At 47.0% G+C, this 17,533-nt stretch overlaps 1 protein-coding gene and 1 long non-coding RNA gene across 5 annotated transcripts in view; one reads left to right on the plus strand and one right to left on the minus strand.

Moving 5' to 3' along the window:
* fgf13a (fibroblast growth factor 13a) overlaps positions 1–17,533 on the minus strand; it is a 58,449-nt gene that overhangs the window by 7,092 nt on the left and 33,824 nt on the right. For 3 of the 4 annotated variants that reach the window (XM_058049331.1, XM_058049305.1, XM_058049322.1), the window contains 2 exons: positions 10,422–10,532; positions 7,772–7,875 (listed from right to left, as the gene is read on the minus strand). In XM_058049331.1, the coding sequence (XP_057905314.1) occupies positions 7,772–7,875; positions 10,422–10,532 (215 nt within the window). Of the gene's footprint in view, positions 1–7,771; positions 7,876–10,421; positions 10,533–11,684; positions 16,350–17,533 lie in introns of those variants that run through there. The other variant, XM_058049313.1, reaches the window with a different exon arrangement.
* LOC131103231 (uncharacterized) lies at positions 5,878–7,517 on the plus strand. Its single transcript, XR_009119577.1, has 3 exons — positions 5,878–5,909; positions 5,989–6,051; positions 6,447–7,517. It is a non-coding gene; the product is annotated as an uncharacterized LOC131103231 (long non-coding RNA).

Below are 17,533 nucleotides of genomic sequence, written 5' to 3' on the forward strand. Positions count from 1 at the left end.
TATTACTAGTTTCATTACTAGTATTATTACTAGTTTTATTACTAGTTTCATTACTAGTTTTATTACTAGTTTTATTACTGGTTTCATTACTGGTTTCATTACTGGTTTCATTACTGGTTTTATTACTGGTTTCATTACTGGTTTCATTACTGGTTCATTACTGGTTTATAACTAGTTTCATTACTAGTTTTATTACTAGTTTTATTACTAGTTTTATTACTAGTTCATTACTAGTTTTATTACTAGTTTTATTACTAGTTTTATTACTAGTTTTATTACTAGTTTTATTACTAGTTTTATTACTACTTGTATTACTTGTTTTATTACTCGTTTTATTACTAGTTTCATTACTAGTTTTATTACTAGTTCATTACTAGTTTTATTACTAGTTTTATTACTAGTTTTATTACTAGTTTTATTACTAGTTCATTACTAGTTTTATTACTAGTTTTATTACTAGTTTTATTACTAGTTTTATTACTAGTTTCATTACTACTTGTATTACTCGTTTTATTACTCGTTTTATTACTAGTTTCATTACTAGTTTTATTACTAGTTCATTACTAGTTTTATTACTAGTTCATTACTAGTTTTATTGCTAGTTTTCTTACTAGTTTTCTTACTATTTTTTCCTCATCAGGAAACTATGTATGTATAAACTATGTATAAGTTTTTTAAAAGCCAGACCAAATAAGCAGGAAGGAAAGAAAGGTTCTCCTCCCCTACTCGTCCTTCCTGTTTCCTGTTTCCTGTTGTTGTTGTCGCTGACTGCAGCCATCTTTGTTCCTCTGCAGCAGCTTGTTGTCATAACGCCCAGCGGCATTCCTCCAACGCTGGAGTCTTTCTGGGCTCCACTCCACCGCAGGCGCACCGAGCAGGCTTACTGTACCGGGCGCCTCATCAAGTCCGCCGTGGTCTTGCCTTCCTTTTTTTTTTTTTGCAGGAGGCCAAGCGCCAGTCAGCATTCATCACGTAGATGTGAAGTGGACGCTCTGGTCTCGTCAAGGAAACGGCATCAATTCTAATCCTCATCCTCATCATCATCATCATCATCACAGGCCGCTTTGCCCGATCCAATCAGCAGCAGGAGAAACACTTGCGTAATGGATTGGTTCCCCTCCGAGGAGATACGGGCTGCTGGGCTGATCTTTCACAACAGCAGCCAAATGGATGCGGCACGACGCCCCGCGTGCGTTCAGCTGCCATATGCGGGATGAAATGATGAAATGACAGCCATCACGGCGTTGGAACCACGGCAGGCTGCAGCGGCGGATCATCGACTTCGCTTGTTTTTATCGCACTTTCGTGGAAGTGCTGAAAACCCCCAACATGCTCACACATCCAAACATCTAACATCCATCATCCATCATCCATCCCAGCCGAAGCACGGAATGACACGGCTCACCGGGCGGGAAGATGGCGGCCGGGCTGATTTACCAAAACCGCTGAGGCGGTTGGATGGTTGGATGGCATTGAAGTACACATTGACCAGGACAGGAAGCAAGGCTGGACCGTCCAGGCACAATAAAACCCTCTGATCCACATGTAGGCAACCATCTACCCCGTGTCCTGCTGGATCACCAGGAGCTTCTAGGTAGGCTTTCCAAAGGCAAAAGGAACCAATGGGAGCGAAGAAGCAAGGAAGCATCCAAGCCAAATAGGCTGGTACCATCCTTGCTTGATGGCCGTCTTCCCAGGAGCGGGTGGGAATGTTGCTGCAGGTGCTGAAGATGCCTTCGCTGGTTGGAACTCGTGTCCACTTTTCTACATAAATCCACCCCCAAATGTTCTCCAGTGGATCTAGATGAGGGGATGGTCCACAAGAGTCAGCTTACTTTTTGACACCCCTGCACAACCTGAAGCTCCATTGTTCCACTGAAGGATCATGATGGCACCCCCTCCACTGCTCCGTGTGGGAAACATCTCCTCGTCATGCCAGTAACGTAGGAAGCCACCAGGAGCGTCCACCTTTCAATGTCCCATGTTTGGTGATGTTTGGTGCTCTCCTGCTCATTCTAAACCTTGAAGGAGACCAGACCTTTGGAGATGTTTCTTCTCTGGCAGATGCCGTCTGATGGCACCAGTGCCGAGCTTCATTGGGGTCCAGGATGCCCGGTTCGAAGAGCCTAGCATCAGATCTCAGCAGCCTTCCCACCACTTGGCTAACCAACTTAACCAGTAACTTCTGAAAGATGACTTCTTCTTCTTTGGTTCCTCCAAAGTAGCTCCAGGACGTAGAGGAGAAGATGGTGGAAGACATTAATTGCTTCTTCTTCACCCACACATTGGTGCTGAAGGATGAATATATTTTCACTGGTGCTGCTACCTCACCCACTCATGCTCTCTCACCCCCCCCCCCCCTCTCGCTTTTTCACTTGATACACGCTCCTGTACGTGCAAAGACATGCATACATGAAGTACATGTACACACATGAAGTACATGTACACACATAAAGTACATGTACACACATGAAGTACATGTACACACATGAAGTACATGCACACACATGAAGTACGTGTACACACATGAAGTACATGTACACACATGAAGTACATGAACACACATGAAGTACGTGTACACACATTGAAGTACGTGTACACACATGAAGTACGTGTACACACATTGAAGTACGTGCACACACATGAAGTACATGTACACACATGAAGTACATGTACACACATGAAGTACGTGTACACACATGAAGTACGTGTACACACATGAAGTACATGTACACACATGAAGTACATGCACACACATGAAGTACGTGTACACACATGAAGTACATGCACACACATGAAGTACGTGCACACATGAAGTACATGTACACACATGAAGTACGTGTACACACATGAAGTACATGCACATACATGAAGTACATGTACACACATGAAGTACGTGTACACACATGAAGTACATGCACATACATGAAGTACATGCACACACATGAAGTACGTGCACACACATGAAGTACGTGCACACACATGAAGTACATGCACACACATGAAGTACGTGCACACACATGAAGTACATGCACACACATGAAGTACATGCACACACATGAAGTACGTGTACACACATGAAGTACGTGTACACACATGAAGTACATGTACACACATGAAGTACGTGTACACACATGAAGTACATGCACACACATGAAGTACGTGTACACACATGAAGTACATGTACACACATGAAGTACGTGCACACATGAAGTACATGTACACACACATGAAGTACGTGTACACACATGAAGTACATGTACACACATGAAGTATGTGTACACACATTGAAGTACGTGCACACACATGAAGTACGTGCACACACATGAAGTACATGTACACACATGAAGTACATGTACACACATGAAGTACGTGCACACACATGAAGTACATGTACACACATGAAGTACATGTACACACATGAAGTACATGTACACACATGAAGTACGTGCACACACATGAAGTACATGTACACACATGAAGTACGTGTACACACATTGAAGTACATGCACACACATGAAGTACGTGCACACACATGAAGTACGTGCACACACATGAAGTACGTGTACACACATGAAGTACATGTATACACATGAAGTACGTGTACACACATGAAGTACGTGTACACACATGAAGTACGTGTACACACATGAAGTACATGTACACACATGAAGTACGTGTACACACATGAAGTACGTGCACACACATGAAGTACATGTACACACATGAAGTACATGTACACACATGAAGTACATGTACACACATGAAGTACATGTACACACATGGATTGATAAGGCTACATTAAGAGTGCATGCATAAGAAATATTTAGTGTTGTTATGCATATTATTATTCATATTTGCATGTACAATAAATGTGGAACATCGCGCCCTCCTACAGAGGTGGGGGTGGGGGGGTATACGTATATGCAGTATATACTAACTCCTCTACTAACTCTATACTAACTCCTGTAGTTCCCCTGGACTTAGACCAGACAGCGGTTTTCCTAGCTGAGTCTTGAAGAACAGTGACACGCTGACGGACCCCATGACCTCTGCTGATGGACCTCATTGGTCGGGGTGCACCTTTAATGAAAAGTCCGAACCGGACAGGCCAGTGTCCACCTTGTGTCTGATTCTGTGGACCGGAGCTTCAGAGTCAGAACTCGCTGATCAAATGGACTTCGAGTCCTCAGCACAGAAAAAACCCTTTGAGAAGCAGACGCTGCCAGAACGGAAGGTGGCCTCCAATTACACAGCATCTTCATGCTAATAGCAGACAACATTTGATGAAGAACCAAGAACCATGAAGTCCATCTGCCAGGCCTGGCTGACCCACTTCGTTATTTTATTACAAATGTTTGTTGAGTGTCAGCAGCAGATGTCCTCCAGCCTTTCAATCCATGCACTAACTTGGCAACATACAGCAACGTATCCATCCATACATCCATCCATACATTCATCCATCCATACATCCATACATCCATACATCCATCCATACATCCATACATCCATACATCCATCCATACATCCATACATCCATACATCCATCCATACATCCATACATCCATTCATCCATACATACATTCATCCATACATACATCCATACATACATTCATCCATACATCCATACATCCATTCATCCATACATACATTCATCCATCCATACATCCATACATCCATCCATACATCCATACATCCATTCATCCATTCATCCATCCATCCATACATCCATACATCCATCCATCCATACAGCCATACATCCATACATCCATCCATCCATACATCCATACATACATTCATCCATCCATACATCCATACATCCATACATCCATCCATCCATACATACATACATCCATACATACATTCATCCATCCATACATACATTCATCCATTCATCCATCCATCCATACATCCATACATCCATACATCCATACATCCATACATACATCCATACATACATTCATCCATTCATCCATACATCCATACATCCATACATACATTCATCCATTCATCCATCCATACATACATCCATACATACATTCATCCATTCATCCATACATCCATACATCCATACATACATACATTCATCCATTCATCCATCCATCCATACATCCATACATCCATACATACATTCATCCATTCATCCATACATCCATACATCCATACATCCATTCATCCATCCATCCATACATCCATCCATCCATCCATCCATACATCCATACATCCATTCATCCATACATCCATCCATACATCCATTCATCCATTCATCCATACATTCATCCATACATCCATTCATCCATTCATCCATACATCCATCCATACATCCATCCATCCATCCATACATCCATACATCCATTCATCCATCCATTCATCCATACATCCATCCATACATCCATACATCCATACATCCAAACAAACATACATACATACATCCATACATCCATACATCCATACATCCATTCATCCATTCATCCATACATCCATACATCCATACATCCATACATTCATCCATCCATCCGTACATCCATCCATCCATACATCCATCCATTCATCCATTCATCCATACATCCATACATCCATACATCCATCCATCCATCCATCCATCCATACATCCATACATCCATACATCCATACATCCATATGTAACCCACATAGAAGTTATGCATCCTTGGAAAATAATGAAAATATATTTTATAATAAAATTATTAAATATTTATATAATATAAAAATATTCCCCGGTCTTGTATAACGTCTGTGAATGCAACCCAGTCACATGACGGAAGACGGAACATCTTCCGCTTGCGCTGCGTCTCAGCCAATCAGGTTTGCCGGGGCCGCAATCAAATACACCGGTACGCTCTCCTCACACATACCGGTGAGGAGACAGGCTACAGGACGCTGCTAACACGGTTAGTCTCGAACAAACTACTTCAACTTATATATATTGTTGATCGTTCTCTAAAACTTTGTGCATTATAAAACTTGTAGAAGCCGCGTACCGTCGCTGCGGACATCCGGGTTCTAGCGGGGACTGAATTACGAGGGGAATTGGTGAGTCTGAATGCTATTGTTGTGTGTGGTTAGCTTATGTAGCGTTAGCATAGCAATGCGATCGGCAACCAGCTTCGCTGCTGTAATGCGATTCATTGTTATGCTAACCCCCAAAACGATAATCACACTTTTTAACTTGATTTGGCCAAATAGAAGTAACTGTGAACTAGTGAGCCACTGCTTTTGATTACTGTGTATTCTGAATGTTATGCACCTTAAATTGCATTTTAAAACAATCCTCTTTAAAGCTAAACCGGGGTTGATATTTGAAAATGTATTTTCATATTCTGATGTATAATGGATTTTGCATACTGATTAATGGATTTGTGTACACTGAGCTAGCTAATGATAATTATGATTGATTTACTGATAGTGGCCCTGTCTGTGATATACAGGCCAGGTGTGGGCGGTTGGGGACAACCCCCATGCTACGAGGCGAGCTAGACCCAAAGGGAACCGAACCACTTCAACATCCTCCTGCGGTCTGGTAGGGGTGTTGGCAGCCAGTTCTCTCCCACCTATGCACTGGTCACTTTATCTGTTCACATATGAACTCTGTTGCGCGCGGTCCTGGACAATTTCCACATATACCATGGACTCTGGGTCTCTATGAGATGGACATTGGCTCCACACATTGTTGTGGCCACTGACCCTTTATTGTGAATACTGTGATTTTGTGCTTTGTGTGATCTTAAGGGCGTTTACACCCTGGACTGTGCTGAACCACTGTTGAATTGTGATTTCTTTATTTGTAAGAACCAAATGAACTAGACTGAAAGACTGAAGTGCACTTCATCAAACAGCTATTGGAATTCCCAAAACCTCTATACCAGGGGTCAGCAACCTACAGCTCCAGAGCCACATGTGGCTCTTAAGCCTCTTTGTTGTGGCTCCCTTTGCAATGCTCAAGTATTTTTTTTTGCAAAAAAAAAGACTTTTTGCGAGACCCTATACTCCCATCAACTCTGCTTTTTCTCCTCTGAACTTTTTTGACACCCCCAAATTCCCTCCAAATCGGGCAGTCAATCAAAATCTTTGAAGACTTGCAATTGGCTGCCCATTTCTTCAGGCGTCTATTGAGGTTTAACCAAGATGATACTATCATGACCCAATGAGCTAGCATCCATCACACATCAAGTTATTGTATTCTGCTGTTAAAACTTGTTAAAATTAAAAATTAATCTTTAATTAATCTAAATTAATCTAAATTAAAAAATTTAAATTAATCTACATAGATGTTTTTAAATCATGTTCTGCGGCTTCGGTCTATTTTTCTTTCGTGATCGAGGGGGTAAAAATGGCTCTTTTGATAATAAAGGTTGCCGACCCCTGCTCTATACCATTTTACTGCCGTTTGTAAATATTGTAAATAATTTGTCACTGTTTGCACTTAAACCAAATAACGCACCAAGCCACTTAAAAGTACATTTTGTGTCTTCTGTGATATTACTGTACCTCAACCTCCCTAGAGCCGAGCATAGATCTTCTGAGCTAGTCCATACTTCTATTCAATTCATCTTTACCTTTTCTTGCACTTCTCATATATGCTACACATACATCCATTCATCCATTCATCCATCCATCCATGCATACATCCATCCATTTTCTACCGCTTATCCTCACGAGCGTGCTGGAGCCTATCCCAGCTGTCTCGGGGTGAGAGGCGGGGTCCACGGCGGACACACCCATATTTATGCATCATATTTTGCCAGACACTTACGGACGTGTACAGGAAGCCCTCGCTGTTCATGGCCAGGTAGAGTTTGGTCTGCACCCCCTGGATGGCCACCACTCGCAGACCCACTGGAATAAGGTTGAACATGGCTGCGTGGAAAACAAACCACAATCAGAACCACAATTCATCCTTCTTATCCATAAAACAATGATTGAGATTTGACAACAACCCTTGGGACTACAATAGTACTTTTGTCGGTGCTAGCTCGGTTTCTGTTGTTAAAGTTGTAACCCTAACCCGTCCCAGAAACCCCCCAAATGAAACCCCCACACACACATTTTATAAAGAATATAGGTTTTCTATGTAGAAGATGATGCAAAAAATATATAAATGACCAAAGAACGGACAGTTTAACATCGCTATAGGGGTGTTATTTCATGACTACAGGGCTCTAATTATGTTAAAAAGCGTATTTAGAAGATTGTAAACGGGTTTTCTACGTATGAACACTTTCCAATTACTACTATTGAATCCTCCTTTGCAGGAATGGGTTTATCACGTTGGGGTCTGGAACCAGTACCAGGAGCACTACCAGGAATTTGCTTCCGAGCATGCCGGAGTCTACTGGAAAGACGAAGCAAGGAATTGGACGTTTGGTTTGAATGTCCTCCCCACTGAGCTGTGGTCTGTCTGCGACACCTGGGACTAAAGGGCCCCATCCAAGCTTTTAGAGGGGGCCATTACACTCAGCCTTATCACCTTAACAGCTCAGATACCCAGAAGCCACGGGGGCCTGTCAACATGTCGGCCCCTTCCCGGTCCCAGTCTCTATCCGCCCACACCTTCCCTCCTGGTTCCCCCCGTCTGCACCGCTAAATGTCTTCTGGCCTGACACCAAGCCCTGGTCACGAGCATCTCGTTGTACCGCAAGACAAACGCCATACTTACTCACATGGTCATTTCTCTACCAGTCAACATGGGGGGGGGGGGCCCGTGGGGGCTTTTTACAAACGGCCTGCTTCTCACTCGGCTTTTTCCTCACACACACACACACACGTCTCTCGAGAATCTCAAGACGAGGAGCCCAATTACTTCCTGGCTCCTGGAAACACCTGATCCCCCTGGGGGGGTTGGGGGGGGGGGGGGGGTCTAGCGACTTGGTGACCTTTCCTCAGTGCAGAGATGCAATGAAGCAGAAGAGGACCTGAAGGACACGTTGGTGATTGGCCAAAGTTGGACAGTGTGTGTCATGATGTCCTTCCGGGGGGGGCGGGGCGGGGGGTTTGGATCAGCGTGACATTCTGATGGTATGATGTCCCGCTTCCATGGTTCCGACATAGGTGGGTACGGAACTCATCTTATGTCTTCCACGGTCTTACCTGCCGAGGCTCCGGTGGCAGCCCGGCAAGGTGTACTGTATTTGGGAACGTGCGCCGAGCAGCCGGTCTGAGGCCACGGAGGTCTCTGGCAAACCTTGGTGCTTTTCAAACGGCGCAGCGCTGGCGTTTCAGGTGGCTGATGAGGTTTTTCATGTGCTGGATTTTTTTTCCTTTGCGGCGGAGCGGCGGTACAACTTCCACGTGAAACGTCTTCCTCTTAAAGTGAATGTTTGTTTACACGTGGGCACAGGAAGTTACGACCGGCCATGAACATCACAGGCGGGAGAAAAGGAGCGCTTGATGTGCTCACCTGCAAAGTACGGTTAATCTCAGGAGCGGGTAAAAAAGAATGTCATGGGATTCATGGTATGATGCCATCCGATAGCGGGAATCCTGGAATTCTTCCCAACACGCTCCCAGTCTCCAGGGTTTCTGAAATACTTTGAAGTGGATGTTTTCCGGATGTTTTCCAAGAGGCTGATTGGCCGAGACTGACTAAATTGAACCAATAGGAAAGGTCACGCTAACGAGGATGGACTCTTGTTGTGCATTGGAGTAGCCCCCCCCCCACGCCCCCCCCACCACAAGACACGCTAGCTCCAAGAGGACTGCTCTCGTCACCATGGAGACAAGCGCAGCCTAACCTAACAACGCTATTTTTGGAGCTCCACTCTTCCTCCTTCTTCCAACTGAAGCAGCACTCCTTCATTCCTCCTCCCAGCCATGCGGCGACACTCTTCCACGGCGCCGTGAGTAAATGACGCCGTGGCGTAACCATGCCGCATGCTGCTTTGTTGCTGCCGCTTCATTTACGCCGGCATTGGACCCAAAAGCAAGGTTGGTTTCCACTTGGGAGGAAAAGCAAAGCCAGAAAGGTTGCAGATGATGACGAGATGGCGGCCATGAAGTATGCGGCCATATGGCCGAGGCCCATTAAACGCCGTCCCGGTCTGAAGCTCATCGCCGCTGCTTTATCACCACGCAGACCAGAGCCCCCCCCCCCCCCTTTGTTACTTTACCGTTCATCTCCTCTTTAATCTGTCGGGAAGCTGCTGGAGGCCCAGACATCAGTTCCCACTTCCAGGCAACGCAAACACGCAACAACCAGCGTGAGCAGTGGCGTCCTCGTCAGGCGTCCATGGTTGCTCACCTACTGCTGGACTCGTCCTCGTGTCAAATGGGCCGCAGACGCTTTCTTACTACGCTACGCATGTACTGTACTTCCAGATACTTTTATGGATCCATCATAGCAAAAAGAAGCCGTCAAGAAACACGCAGCGTCTTGTGTTAGCATCGGGAATGGGAGGCAGACTCACCGTAGCCGTTGTCCTCCTCCTTGGTTCCATCAATGGTTCCGTCTGCCTGCAGCTGCAGGTGGAACCCCTGGCGGCTGTACAGCTTGGTCACGATCCCCTTCAGCTGGGGCTCTGTGGGGGGGGGGGGGGCAGAAACACACACATCGTCAGATCCAGTATTTTCACCTCGGGAATGTGATGGAAGTCCGCGGGCGCCATGTTTGATAAGAGCTAAGTGCTCGGCTCTCCCGAGCGTGTGATGAGCACACCTTTCATCTCACCTCCACTCAACCACTCGCAGGTATTCCAGCCTGCCGGCGGCCATTTTCCAACCAAAACTACCACCGAGGAGTTGATCTGACAAGCATCAGCTACGGCATTCCATACACATTCTGGGAATGTTGGCTTCCCGTTGTGGAGATGAACGTGTGCTTGAAATGGTTTGCTGGATGGATGACTGGATGGACGAAAGACGTGACGAATGGACGTGATTGGACAGAAAGAGGACGGATCCCCACATGACAAATCCAGTCCGGGTGTCGTCCCACTCGGGTATTAAGCGCTGCTCTCAGTGGGCTTGAGGAACGCTGGACGGCTTTGGGTCTCCAGAGATTTCAACTTCCTGTCGGTGCAGTAAGGAGCAGGACACGGACCTTCACCCGGAACGCTTGAAGGTCAAACTTGCGACCCTGCTGGCCCTCATTGATCATCAATCATTGATTGTGTTTTCTGAGCGAGGTAGACGTTATTGTTCGTAAAATCACACCCGCCTCACAGGACACACTCCTAAATACAGTTTTATCATTATTAGAGCCCTCTATATGTGATGTAACAACCCTATAGTCACTTTTACACTCCTATGACCTGATAGTAGCCAAAATAAGAACCAAAAAGATGTGTGTTGCTATAAATGTCTTCCCTAAGGAACTGGTTCCCTTTGAAGCAGGTTAAGTCCAGTTTGAGTATATAAGTTGATGGATGGATGGAAGGAAGGAAGGAAGGAAGGAAGGAAGGAAGGAAGGAAGGAAGGAAGGAAGGAAGGAAGGAAGGAAGGAAGGAAGGAAGGAAGGAAGGAAGGATGGACAAACGGACGGATGGATGGTTGGATGGACGGACAGACAGATGGACAGGTTCGATCGATGGACGGACGGACTTCCATACGTCCCTCCGGTCTGCCTTCCCAGTGGACCAGAAGGGATTGGCTCCGTCCGGGTTGTCCGTCTTTCCAATCCCTCCCACAACAAACGTTTTTTTCCTGCGTTTGTAGAATGTTGCGCAACAGACCTGGCCGTCTCCTGCGCCGCTTCTTGGAGCCGAAGAGTTTGACCCGGGAGAAGACGTTGAGCCGCCCGGGCTTGTCGCAGGTCCCTTTGCTCTTGCTGGGGCTGCTGACACAGCGGCAGGCGTTGGACTTTTCCCGCTCCCTCGCCTGCCGTTTCTGCCGGATGAGGGAGCTGGCGATGGCTGCGGCCATGGCCACTTTGGCAGCCTGGAGATGAGCGCTGCCCCCCCCCCTGAGTGTCCTCACAAGTCAGGCTGGGAAACAACGCCTGCACTTGCTCAATAAAGCAGCGAGCTGCAGCGGCTCCGCTCAGTCGCAGCAAAGAAGTCCGGCTTTAAAAGGAAAACGTGCTCCGGCGGTCCAAGAATTCCATGGTGGCAAAGACGCTCCTCACCGCACGGCACACCTGTTTGCTCCCTCTAAGACCGCAACGCCGATGCCGGCCACGCAGCAGGGAGGCACAGAAGGACTGCCTTCCCTCCACCAGTCAGGCGAGGCGGAGAGCGGCGGCGCCCCTCATGTTGGAGGCGAGGCGCAGACTGCCGAGAGCTGCCTGACAGCATCCCACCTCCAAGTTGCACAATGAGCCGCTCGGGGGGGGCGGAGGGGGCGAGGGGAGCGCATAGCCAAGCCATCGTGTGTGCGTGTGCGAGGGAGTGCTAATATCAACATGATCGGGGTAATATTTCATATCCATTTCAAACCATACGTTGTGCTTATTCCGCACTTTGTGGTTATGTAAAAGATGATCCCGCCAAAATAAGATCATTCAACCACGTGATGCTGCTGTGGGACCACAATGCCAATATCAATGGGAGTACCAATACGAATATATGAATACAAATATGGAAATACGAATATGAATCCATATTTTTCCAATTAGGATTGAAAGATTGATTGAAATAGAAACTTCCATGGGAAGAAAGAGGACAACAAATGTGGATCCATTTGGGATTTAAGTCCTTTTTTACATCCTTTTAAGCTGATGTTGAATAAACATATCATAACATAAACAAATCAAATTGCCAAGCTGGGGGGTGGGGGGGGGGGGATCAAGGGATTGGTGGGACAAGCTGATGAAACTCAGCATGGTGTCGTGGCAGGACGTGGGTAGGAGGACCCAAAGGCAGAATTGGCAGGCACTACAGGGGGTAGGGTTGTTGGGGGTGGGGTACACAGGAAGTCATCCAATAAGGAAGAAGAAGAAGGGGTCCAAAAGCAGATGAGGGTCAGAAAAAAGGCGAGGCCGTAGCAAGGACCACTAGAACAAGACATGAGTGTTCAACCAACTTGCAGCTAACAGGAGGAACCAGAGGAACTAAATAGGGACCAGGAAATCAGGTGATGGGGGACACCTGAGCAAGTCTTTATGAATATATATAGCATATATATATATATATATGCTCCATTAAACGTCACTCCTTCCATTCCATAGCAACTGATGTTTTACTTCAACGCTAAGCATCCATGGATCTCCAAAGAGGGTGGTGATGTCGAGTGCTTCCACAACCTAACCGTTGGCGCCATCTAGCGTCCAGAAGCAAACATTGCACAGCTTTTTTTTAGCTACTGTCCGCAGGTCACTAAGACTGTGACATTTTCATATGTAAATACATTTTATATGACAAAATGGGACTCGTCTACTGCAGATACCACTTGACTTGATGGGGGGGGGGGGCATATATGTCCTTCAATCACAGTAATGCACCTTAAAGGAATGACTACTCAAGTTCAAGGTACATTTTTTGTAGCTGAGGAGTTGACAGGAAGTGAAAGTATGGAGGGTCCAGAAGCAAACCACTAGCAGGGGTATGGTACCTGCAACCCTGCACTAATTCACTGCTGGGGGGGTCATGTGATTCGGGAACTTGGGAAATAAACCCAGAACAACAAAATGTGCCCAAAGTGAATGAAAGAGGAATCAGCACCACGGACAGCTCCCCGTGGAGTTGACCATGAGAAGACAAGGATGCTAAAAATAGGATGCAGCCTACCTGAGACGGTTTTTCTTAAAGGAAAAGTCATGGTTCTGTGCAGCGAGTGGACTCAGCGGTTCCGGGCGGTGTCGGGCGGGTCTGACGGTCCCCAGCAAGCAATCAGCCAAGTTGGAGCGGTCGAGCGGACAACAACTGTCAGAAGATGCGTGGCGAGAGAGGAGCGAGCATCGAGGCGTGGCCACCGGCGGGAAGATCATTAGAGGACATCAAGCGACATTAGGACTTCTTAAAGGCTCATTAAACTTTCATTTGGAGGTCTGCTGCTTGATCCGGCTGTGTGTGTGTGTGTGTGCGTGTGTGTGTGTGTGTGGAGGGGGTCAAAGTGGTGGCAAAAATGGACGCTTGTTGTCTTGTGGGGGGAGCAGACAAGACTTTGCTCTCATGTTTCTCAGATGATGTAAAATGATCCGATAATGCACCGACTAAACCGGTTATTGTGGGCCTTCCCACCGTGGACTGAGCAGACATGGCCGCCCGGTGGAGGGAGAGACAATGGAGGGGCGTGTCCATCACACAAAGACTGTTAGCAAGGACGTTTGTCTCCCCGTCAAAGCGATGGCAGGTTGGACAACACTTGGACAAACCGATGCCATGGAGCATCCCTTCCTGGCAATGCCGGATCTCTCTGGAAGACATCCCATAATAGCTCACTGCCTTTACAACAAGCTGTGCTTAGTCCTACTGTACTGTACTGTACTGTACTGTACATAGTCTGTACTGTACTGTACATAGTCTGTACTGTACTAGCCAATACACGTACTATAAATAGACCTGCAGACAGGATGAGTGAACCTTGACCTTTGTGACCACGAGACCACGCAATGCAACCGTCTACCAAAGGGGTCGGCAACCTTCCATCCATCCATCCATCCATCCGTCCGTCCATCCGTCCGTCCATCCGTCCATCAACCATCCATCCATCCATCCATCCATCCTTCCTTCCTTCCTTCCTTTCTTTCCTCCATCTGTCTGTCCGTCCGTCCATCCATCAACTATCCATCTGTCCATGCATCCATCCATCCTTCTACCCATCCATCCGTCCATCCATTCATCAACCATCCATCCATCCACCCAACCCACTCATCCATCCATTCATCCATCCGTCCATCCATCAACTATCCATCCGTCCATGCATCCATCGATCCTTCTACCCATCCATCCGTCCATCCGTCCATCAACCATCCATCCATCCACGCAACCCACTCATCCATCCATCCTTCCTTCCTTCCTTCCCTCCATCTGTCTGTCCGTCCGTCCATCCGTCAACCATCCATCCATCCTTCCTTCTTTCCTTACGTCCGTCTGTCCGTCCATCCATCCATCCATCAACTATCCATCCATCCATCATCCATCCATCTGGAGGCGGCCACAAGCCTGGCCTGGTTTCCATGGCAACATGTAAAAGGCCAATGTTCAAATAATAATAAAAGGGGAGGGTGTGAGTGTCTTGGATCGGCTAAGGACTAAAGAACTCGGGGGGGGGGGGGGGGGGTAATGGAAGCAAATGATAAGCGGTTGCTATTGCACATGTTGACCAGCAGGGGGTGCTGCTGATGAACCATATTAAATACCATCTTAGTTTCTTTCAATTTGTGGTCATTACGGAATAATGTTATTCATATAATGTCATTCATATCATTTAAAATGTAAAACAAAAGAAATATTAACTACAACATGTATTTATGTTATGATGTTTGTTATAAAACGTGAAAAATGCACCTTGATTGTTGTTTAAATCAATGAATAAAACAGTCTGGGCCATATTTACTATATTTATATTTATATTTTTGCTATATTTAGTCTGCATGATGTCATCCATCTCGAAGGCCGCGTGCATCCTGACACGCCCACAAACAACCTTATGAAACAGCCAGGACCCTTAGGAACGATGACCTCTGCCAGTGAGGTCAAGGACACAACAGACGCGTCTACGTGGTTTTCTTGTGTACTTTTTCTTGTTTTCCAAATCCTCCACAGACTCCGAGGTTGCGGTTCCGATCTTTGGCCACCAGAGGGCACCGAGGCTCGCAGGGAGCTGCAGCCGTGATGGAGCACCATGTTGACCTTCATCCAACAACTCAAGCAAGTCCTGTTCTTAGTAACCCGAGGCCATCATTAGCATGTCGCTGGAACAAACAGGTGAATAAACGAGGACTTGGACCGTCCTTGAGGACTTTACCCAAGGGCAAAGTTGCATTGTGTACAATCACATGGGGGTGTTGAATGGAACAGCAATCATCAGCCGGGGGCTTGGGTGCTGCCTGCACGTGTTGCCATGGAGACTGCACACACGGCGTGAGCATGGGGGTGGGCACCTGGCAACCCGGAAGCATCAGTCACTTAAGGTTGCGGGAGAGGAGAGGGTGGGGGGCGGGGTGGAAACAGTCATGCTTGACTGCCGTTGAAGGCCCCCCCCCCCAAATCAGGGGGCTTGAGGGCAGCAGAATGAGGACACGTCTGATGATTTATGTCAACACTTGGCTGAGACGTGCCTGAGGAGACCACGAGAAGAACACTTGATGTTTATGTTTATATTTAGATACTCATGTACTTGTACTCATGTACACCATATGGATTGGAGTATTTAAAGCAGCACAAATGCTAAAATACACATGGCTAGCATGGTACGATGGCTAGCATGCATGGCTAGCACGGTACGATGGCTAGCATGTATGGCTAGCACGGTACGATGCCTAGCATGCACGGCTAGCACGGTACGATGCCTAGCATGCACGGCTAGCACGGTACGATGCCTAGCATGCACGGCTAGCATGGTACAATGGCTAGCATGCACGGCTAGCACGGTAGGATGGCTAGCATGCACGGCTAGCACGGTACGATGCCTAGCATGCACGGCTAGCACGGTACGATGCCTAGCATGCACGGCTAGCACGGTACGATGCCTAGCATGCACGGCTAGCACGGTACGATGGCTAGCCAGAGGACCCGATGAAGCCAATGGAACAGGAAGCTCTACTTTGCTACGTTGCTGGTGATGCTAAGCTAGTCTTCCAAAGAGAGTCAGTGTGAAGAATCCCGATGAGGAATGAAAGGACTAATATTCCAGCACGGCCATCTTGATAAAAAAGGAGCTAATTAGGCAGAGCCAGCATTCCTGGCATCTGTCACGTCACCTCCAAACTTGGGTTCCGTGTGTGGCTTCAAAGTGTTGGTTGATCAGCGCTGTCGCTACAGTAGCTTCCTATTTTTAGCCATCATCAATGGAGGCTAAACATGGCAGCCAAACAAAGCCTTGCAGCTATTTCAGCCGGCGTTGCCAGACGCTTTGGTTTTTTCTGACTGACTTTGCTTGATGGGAGCCATTTTTGTGGACGAGGTGTGAAAGAAACGGAAACGTCCACCATGACGACGGCTGCTTTGCTCCACGAGCAGCTGGACGCCATCAAAAGACTCGCCATGATATCACTTGGTATCGAGTAGATGCCAAGCGGCCGTATCTGCTGACCCGGAGGCCGTGGACAGATCCTGCAGGAGTACTCCATTTATCCCGGGGGGGGCAATAGAAGGACTGATGGAAGGGAGCAGGGAGATGGTCCCTGGCCAAAAAGTGAGCCATCCAACGGGTGAATTACAGCAGCTGAGTCAGAGGCGGCCCTTTGGCCAATAGCAAGACGCCATTTAGGAGTAGAAAGACTAAAAAGCAGGATGGCTTTCATGCTCCTGTTCTCCGTCTGCGTCTGCGTCTGCGTCTGCGTCTGCGTCTGCGTGACACGCCAAGGCTGTCAGACGAGCAGCCGTCGGCACAAAGGAGCCATCAAGGAACGGGACGTGTTTGGATCCTAAAAAGGGCTAATTTTACCTCCTCACAGCCCAAAATACTCCGACCTAGAAAT

The sequence above is a fragment of the Doryrhamphus excisus genome, chromosome 2, assembly GCF_030265055.1.
Source record: "Doryrhamphus excisus isolate RoL2022-K1 chromosome 2, RoL_Dexc_1.0, whole genome shotgun sequence".
Taxonomy (NCBI): Eukaryota; Metazoa; Chordata; class Actinopteri; order Syngnathiformes; family Syngnathidae; genus Doryrhamphus; species Doryrhamphus excisus.